Below are 6,968 nucleotides of genomic sequence, written 5' to 3'. Positions count from 1 at the left end.
CAAGGCCCTCATGCTGGGGGAGCTCATCCCAGCCGAACGAGGCCCTACAAGCCCCATTACCCTGTGCCTTCACTGCTCAGGCCCCGGAGACTTGATTTGAGCCATGGGAGGAGGGGGACAGGACAGGACTTTGTGCCCAGGCCTGCGCAGCCCTGCAGGCCACCCATCGCCCTCGGGGCTGAGGCAGAGCACAGCTGCCACCTCCCAGAACAAAAGCAGCACAGCACAGAAGGGCTCTGAGGCTGGTTGGTTGCCTAAAGGTGTAATTCTGTAATTCCATCTGGGACTGTCAGACCTGGCAGGCAGACAGCAGGCAACAGCAGGCCGCCTCTGCTGCCCGTCCTGCGGGTCACGGCGCAGCTCAGCCCTCCACCCACCGTGCACAAAATCACCAAAAGACTTCCACTGCTGGGTGCCTGCTCCTGGCACAGCCCAGCTGGGCTACGAGAGCACTTCCAGCATGGCCAAGGCTATTGCTGACAAGAAACCAGCAAGCTCCCCCCCATCATCCTTTATTATTTTTTTTTTTGCTTGCTCAGGCCTCTTATATTAAAATAAACACCAGGCAGCCAAAAGGGCAGAGGCTCACTGTTGTTCTTTATTAAACAGTACAGCTGGGTGTAAGAGGCACACGGACTAGTTTATTTCCCCTAGGCCTTACACAAAATGTGGTACAGAGGAGGAGAAGTCAAGGAGCTGAGAAAGCTAGAGGAGGAGGGGATGGCTGGGTGCAGCGCCACGCACCCCATCCCTCACCCGCCTGCCTACGGGGAGCCAGCAGGATCCTCCCTGCAATGCTGAGGGCTGCAGAGGGGACGTCCCCATCCCCATCCCCTGTCCCTGCTGCTCCATATCAGGGCTTCCCCTGCAGCTCCTCCATCCCTGGCTCCTGGACCAGAGCGGGGAGGAAGGCAGGGGCCCCAGCAAGTCCTTGCCCTGGGGGCAGTGACAGCTGGGAACACCGCTCGGCCAGTCCCACAGCAGCTCGCCCATAGAGGTGGCCTCTTCTCCAAGCACTCACGTTCAGCTCCCAGCAGGAGCTGCCTCTCAGCTGCTTCCTTGGCTTTCTTCCAGCAGGTGCTTTATTCCTGCTCCTGCCCTAATACAGCTCTGCTGCACACAGCTAACGGAGCACCTGCTCCACCCCGAAGTGGCCGTGTCTCAAGTACGGCGGAGTTATTTCCGAAGGGCGAGGAAGCTCCGCAGATGGGCAGTTGTGTGCAGCTGGGAAGCACTCCAGGTCCCGACAGCATCAGCAGAGAAATTCCAGCTATGCTTCCTCTGGCCGAGAGCCAGAATCATTTCTGGAAGCCGTTGCCATGACATGATTGCAACCTTCATTTTTATTCTAAGGCATCGTTTCTTGTATTTACTTTATTCTCCTCAATACAAAGCGTTAAATAGCCACCACTGCTACTGCGATTCAGCGGGCTCTCAGGTTAAACCCAACCAGCCAAGCAGACAGAAATCCTTCCAGGCAGCAGCCCACAGCCGCTAGGAGCAGCCCTACCTTGGCATTAACGTGACCCCACTGCTCGAAACAGCCCCAGGACACACAGTAAGCCGTGACCAACCTTACACAGGGAAAGACCCTGGGTGCCACGCAGCGGGGAGAGCACCAGGATGGACCCAGGAGCAACACCTGGGTGAGGAGAGCGGGTAAAAGCTCACCGCAGGGACTGGGGAGGATGGCAGCACTGCACGGCCAGCTCCCGCCTCTGCTGCCCAACACGGCCGCAGCCACCCTGCCCCTGGAGCGAGCCGAGCCAGCCGCCACCTGCAGAGCTGAACCGGGCACAGCCGTGCACGAGAAGCGAGCGGTGACAGCCTCAGCAGGTCTCGAGCACAGCAAAGAGGATTGCAGGCAAGTGAGCCTCCGAGGACACCTCCCACTGTCATCTAACTAGGGTGGGCAGCGAGGGGAGAGGAGGGGAGGGGAGCCAGCTGAAGACCAGAGCACAGGCACCAGCACTGGTGCTCCAGCTGGCCCCGAGGAGCCTGGGGCAGGGCAGAGGAGCTGTGCCGCGCTGCTTCCCCACTTCACTGCGGAGAAACACCCCACTGGCCGCCAGCAAAGGCAGAGATGTGGTGTGTCAAAGCAAGGCAGGATTACCGAAAGAGACCTGAAGCACGCATGGCTGGAGGAGATGGAGACGGGCTGGTGCACAGAGACAGACGGAGAGAGGCAGAGAGAGGGCGAGCGCCTGCCTCGCGCAGGGCTGCTGCGAGGCCAGCGGCGGGGAGGGCTGGCCAGGCTAGTCCCCCTCCGCGAGGGGCTCCCAGCCGCGCCGCATGGCTTTCACCACAGCACCATAGAGTTTGGTCCAAGCCTCCCGCATGTCTGGGCTGAAGGCAGCGCCGAGGCATTTCTCCAGCATGTACAGCAAGGACTCGCCGACGGTCTGCAAACCAAACGGGGAGGCATCAAGCTTAGCAGTGGGGGAACTGCTAACCCACACCATCCCCCTGCCCTGCCCCTTGCTGGCTCTCACCTCCCCACCAGCTCAGTGGGGAGCAAGGGCTGATGCGGGGTGGGTGACACCAGTGGAGAGCTGCACGCCATCCTCCGTGCCTTCCCAACACCAGCAGCCAGCCCGGTCCCCTGGCACAGCAGTGGACCAGCAGAGCTGAGCCATGCCAGGAGACAGGGTGGGAGCCCCAGCTGGAGGCTCAGGGCCTCCCTGCTCCTCATCCTGGGCTGCGTGGTGTCCTGCCTTGCCTGGGCTGGCCGGTGTCACCACCCAGAGCAAGGTGGGTTTATGTCTGGAAACATGGAGGGGCTGAGGTTCAGCATCCCCTGAGCATTGCCCTGGGGAAATGCCTTGCTCCCCTCTGTCCTCGCTCCCTGTGCAGGAAACGAGGGGAGCTCGTTTTCCTGACCAAGTCAACATCACCGCATAGCTCGGGGCTGCACTGAGCCTCCAGCTTTCTCTCCAGCCAGCTGAACCCAGCAGGTGGGCACAGGAGGGTGGGGACAGCCGAGGGCTGCAGGCAGCGCTGCACAAACACAGCCACAGCGGGATGGAAGAGGATGCCTCACCGAGAAAGACTCGACCTTCACGCCGATTGCCTGGTGCTTCTTGCCGAGGTTGCAGAGATATTCTTCCAGGCAGGGCAAGTTCTCCAGGTGGCTCACGGCCGCATCAATCACCAGCATCACCTACAGGAGCACAGAGGCAGAAGGGCACTAACAAGGCTCTGCTGCCCTTCTGGAGGAAGGGACTAACCCCTCAGCTTCACCCTTCTGAGCCTGATGGCCACCACCACCTCCCAGCACAGCAGGTGCCCTCTGAGCTTTCCTTTGCTCTGCTGCAACCTGTGTGCCACCACCGATGGCAGCACACCCCACATCCTTCTGCAGGACACTGCCAGAGGTGCTACAGCAAGCAGCACTGCTGGACTCCCTGCCCCAGAGGAGGGAGGAGAGCACCCCAGCGGAGTGGTTATGGGCCAAGATCCAACACTGATCTGGTCCTAGGAGCCCAGGACAGCTACAGGGGAGCCCTGGAATTGCCAGGACTAGAGTTGACAGCTAGAAGTTACCAAGATCTAAGGTTAGCCAAGGTATTCTGAGGTGAGGGGATGGCTAGCACAGCCAAGAGACCTGGTCTGGCAGAGCACGTACCACGGTGGTCTGTGAGGTGCAAGAAGAGCCAAATGGAGACAAGACAGAGAAGGGTTAACGAGGGATGAAGGGAGCAGACAGACCAAATTGGAAGAAGAGATTAAAGCCAGGGCACAGTTGGCTTGGCAAAGCCAAGAAGTGATAGAATTGTGCTCCGCAATTTTAACAGGGAAATTATCTCCAACAAGAGCAAAGAGCTATTTCAGCTTAAGGCAGTAATAGCAGAAGTAAAAATGGACACAACTTGTCCAATAAGCAGGGGCTGGAAAATAGCAAAAAGCTTGCAGCTATCAGAGGAGAGCAGTCCTGAAGCAGCTTCTCACAAGGAGCAAGGCAGGCACGCGAGGCACTGCGCTGGTTTAAAGATGGAGGCTATGAAAACCAGCCTGAAGATGGAGGTTACGGGGTTACGAAGGCATCTGCAAGCCACAGCTGCGCTCTTTCTCTGCCTGGCTGCTCCTCAGGGCTCGGAGGGCTCCTGCTGTGCCGGGTCTGGCTCCCTCTGTGCACGAGCTCCCGCAAGGCGACATCGGCATCGCTCCTCTCCCAGCTCTGGGGGGAGAGGAGACTGCTGTGTGCTCCCAGCCCAGCCCAAACCCCAAACCCTGCCCGGAGGCTTCCTCCTGCCCTGCTCTCACCTTCCTAACGTGATCCAGGAACTCGGGGGCGGACAGGCACTCCTGAGGACTGGCAAACTGCTTGCAGTTGTACTGGAAAAGGGGCAACAGGTCAGGGTCCAGATCAAACAACCTGCAACAGCGAGAGAGAAGCCCCCATCTCCTCACGTCCTTAACGTGGTGCAGAGCCCCGCTCACCCCGCCAGCAGCACCCCGATGCCCCCGTTCCTCCTGCTGCTCCCTCCCCACCTGTGAAGGACGTGGAAGTCCCAGAGACTTAGCCTGGGGATTGCAGGTTAGCTGCTGGCAAAAGGGGCTCCCCTTTCCCTTTCCCTAGGTCCCAGCTCTCAGACCTGTGGCTCTGGCACCTGTGGATCCATCCCAGCCCGGCCCCGCTCCCCCAAATCCTGCTCGGTGCCTTCCCCTTCCCACTCCACGATGCCCATGAGCCCCAAAGCTGCCCAAACCGGGGGAAGCCCCGGTGCTGAGGGGAGCCCGGGTACTCCAGCAGCCTCCCCTCTGCCTGGGGACTATCTCCATGAGGGGATCCCACACACCGCATCACCAGGTTTTGCCCTGGCCCCCGCTCCCCTTTCCTTCCACCAACTCTCCGCCGGGCTTTCGGGGCGACTTCTCGGAGGTTTTTCCCTTTTCTTTCCCCACAGCCGAGGCACTGATCTCCTCGGGCGAGGGGCTCACCCACACAGTGTGTCCTCTGACCGGGGGTGGGGGGCACCGGGGCGACCACCACCACCCGCACGGGGGTGACGGGGGACCCCGTCCCGTCTCTTGGCCGCCCCCCACTCTTAATCGCTCACCTGGAGAAGAGGACGAGGCCGTGCTGCACCGGGCTGCCGCTCAGCCGCCGCCAGCTCTCCCGGATCAGCGCCCGCTGCGCGCCTGACAGCATCCCGCTCGCCATGGCGGGGGCGGGGAACGGCCCGCCGGGGGGGGGCTGCCCCTTTCCGCCCGCCCCTCGCTCCGCCGCCACCTCCCCCCCAGCCCCCTTCACCTCGGGTCCCCTCGCCCCGGTCCCCCCCGCCCCAGCACCGTCCCCACGGAGCCCCCCGGTTCGCACCTCACGGGCAGGGCAAGGGGAGGACAAAAGGAGCGATCCCGGCCCCCCCTGAGGAGAATTGGGGCTGGGGGCGCTGCTCCCGCCCTCGGGGACGCCCTCGCCTCCTGCCTCCTTTGGGAGAGGGGTGACTCTGTCACACAGCTCCCGGCCACCCAACTTCTTCCCTCTGATGCTCAGAGGGAAATGTGGCGTTTAATTTGGCCCACGGCTGGAGGCAGCGCAAAGGAAACTTAAGAGCGAGCAGCCAGGGGCTGAAGTGGCACACCAGAAAGCAGAGCAGCACAGCAGAAAGCAGGCAGCCAGAGCAGTCACGCAAGCTGGGGGTAGCAGAAGGATGAAGGCAAGATGAGAGTGCAAATGGCACCAAAACCAGCAGTTGGCTCTGGAGTAACGATGGTGCTGATTGCATTACAAGCGTACTCCTACCCGTCAGGCTTAGTTCTTGTCATTAGGAGAGAAGACGGCAGCCTGGGACCAGAACAGGAGCACGTTGACTCAGTGGGTGCAGAAAGGAGGCTCTTCCACTCAAGAGTACTGAAATCCAGCCCCAGAAGGAGGCAGGTTCAATGGCACAATACAACATCCTCTGCCCCAGCCACATCTCCACTCACCGGGGGGTCTTTCTCCAAAAGACCCAGAGCTAGAGCTTTCTACCTAAATCCAGGCTCTTGAAGAGTCCCATGGACTCAAAGAAATTGAGCCATTAGATAGAACTATGGAGTCCCACAGATATTTCCAGATCTCTGGATACTGAGCCAGAGGAAAATGTGGTTCCAGGTTTTCTGTGCTTTGAATGTCAGTGCTAGAAAAGACTTAATTGATGCCAAAAGTCTCAGGTCCCAGTAAGACACATATGCAAGAATCGTTTTCTTTGTTAAAACTGCAGCATTTTATCTTTCACAATCACTAAGAAATGCCTGAAAAACATGATCTCTACACCTCTAAATTTTTGTAAAATGAAGACTAAGTAAGGACCATGCAACACTGAGGAAAAGCCACAACTTATCACAGCTGGGCTTCTGGAGCACACAAAACGACAACCCTCAGTGCTTCCCGCTGCTGGCACCATCTTCTGGTCTCCAAGTTAATGTTAAGAGCCGTGTCTTGGCCATCTGGTTGCAAAGGGAACACGGCCCAGTAATAAATCACTGAAACTGCTGGAGCTGCAAGGATCCTGAAAGAAAGGCTAGGACAGAAGCAGGAACACCAGGTTAATCTGAGCAGAGCAGCGAACACGAGCCCAGCAGTGGCAATGCAAACATGAACCTTTAGCTATCTTGCTGCTGATGGAGCACACCAGCAAGAAGCACGAAGCATCATCCCATCTGGAAGGATGTGTATGCAGTCAGAGCACAGCCTAGGCTGAGTATCTGCCTAGCATCATTTTGGGTATAGTCAGAGCTGGGTGACGAGAGAGGAAGAGAAGCACCCAAAAACCAGGCTGTTGTAGTTAAGAGTGACCAGCTCCTGAATGCGAGCGGCATGGATACAGAGGGTGCAAGGGCCGGAGGGGAAGGTGGCTGAACAAGGAGACAGTGCAGTGAGGCTCCCTGTGGTCTGGCTGGGATACAGGACACCTTTCCTTGGCTCTGTGCAGGCACAACACCAGCTGCCATGCCAAAAGTAACAAGGAAATGCAGGCCAAGCT

The 6,968-nt window shown here is 59.0% G+C and overlaps 1 protein-coding gene across 1 annotated transcript; it reads right to left on the bottom strand.

Moving 5' to 3' along the window:
* Positions 1-576: 576 nt before the first annotated feature.
* On the bottom strand, positions 577-5,238 carry NGB (neuroglobin). Its single transcript, XM_068683090.1, has 4 exons — positions 5,061-5,238; positions 4,264-4,375; positions 3,041-3,160; positions 577-2,402 (listed from the first exon to the last, which is right to left on the bottom strand). The coding sequence occupies exons 1-4, from the start codon at positions 5,162-5,164 to the stop codon at positions 2,256-2,258; spliced, it is 483 nt and encodes a 160-aa protein (XP_068539191.1). The 5' UTR covers positions 5,165-5,238; the 3' UTR covers positions 577-2,255.
* Between the last annotated feature and the right edge of the window lie 1,730 nt (positions 5,239-6,968).

The sequence above is a fragment of the Anas acuta genome, chromosome 5 (genome assembly GCF_963932015.1).
Source record: "Anas acuta chromosome 5, bAnaAcu1.1, whole genome shotgun sequence".
Taxonomy (NCBI): domain Eukaryota; kingdom Metazoa; phylum Chordata; class Aves; order Anseriformes; family Anatidae; genus Anas; species Anas acuta.
Note: the sequence above shows the minus strand (reverse complement) of the source record. Positions and strands in the feature narration are given on the sequence as shown.

Excerpts from the sequence above, each read along its gene's own strand:
- NGB (XM_068683090.1), bottom strand. The coding sequence starts at position 5,164 with ATGGCGAGCGGGATGCTGTCAGGCGCGCAGCGGGCGCTGATCCGGGAG. Across the intron at positions 4,376-5,060 it reads GGCCTCGTCCTCTTCTCCAG|GTTGTTTGATCTGGACCCTG; the intron begins GTGAGCGATTAA and ends TCGCTGTTGCAG. Across the intron at positions 3,161-4,263 it reads TCCTGGATCACGTTAGGAAG|GTGATGCTGGTGATTGATGC; the intron begins GTGAGAGCAGGG and ends GTGCTCCTGTAG.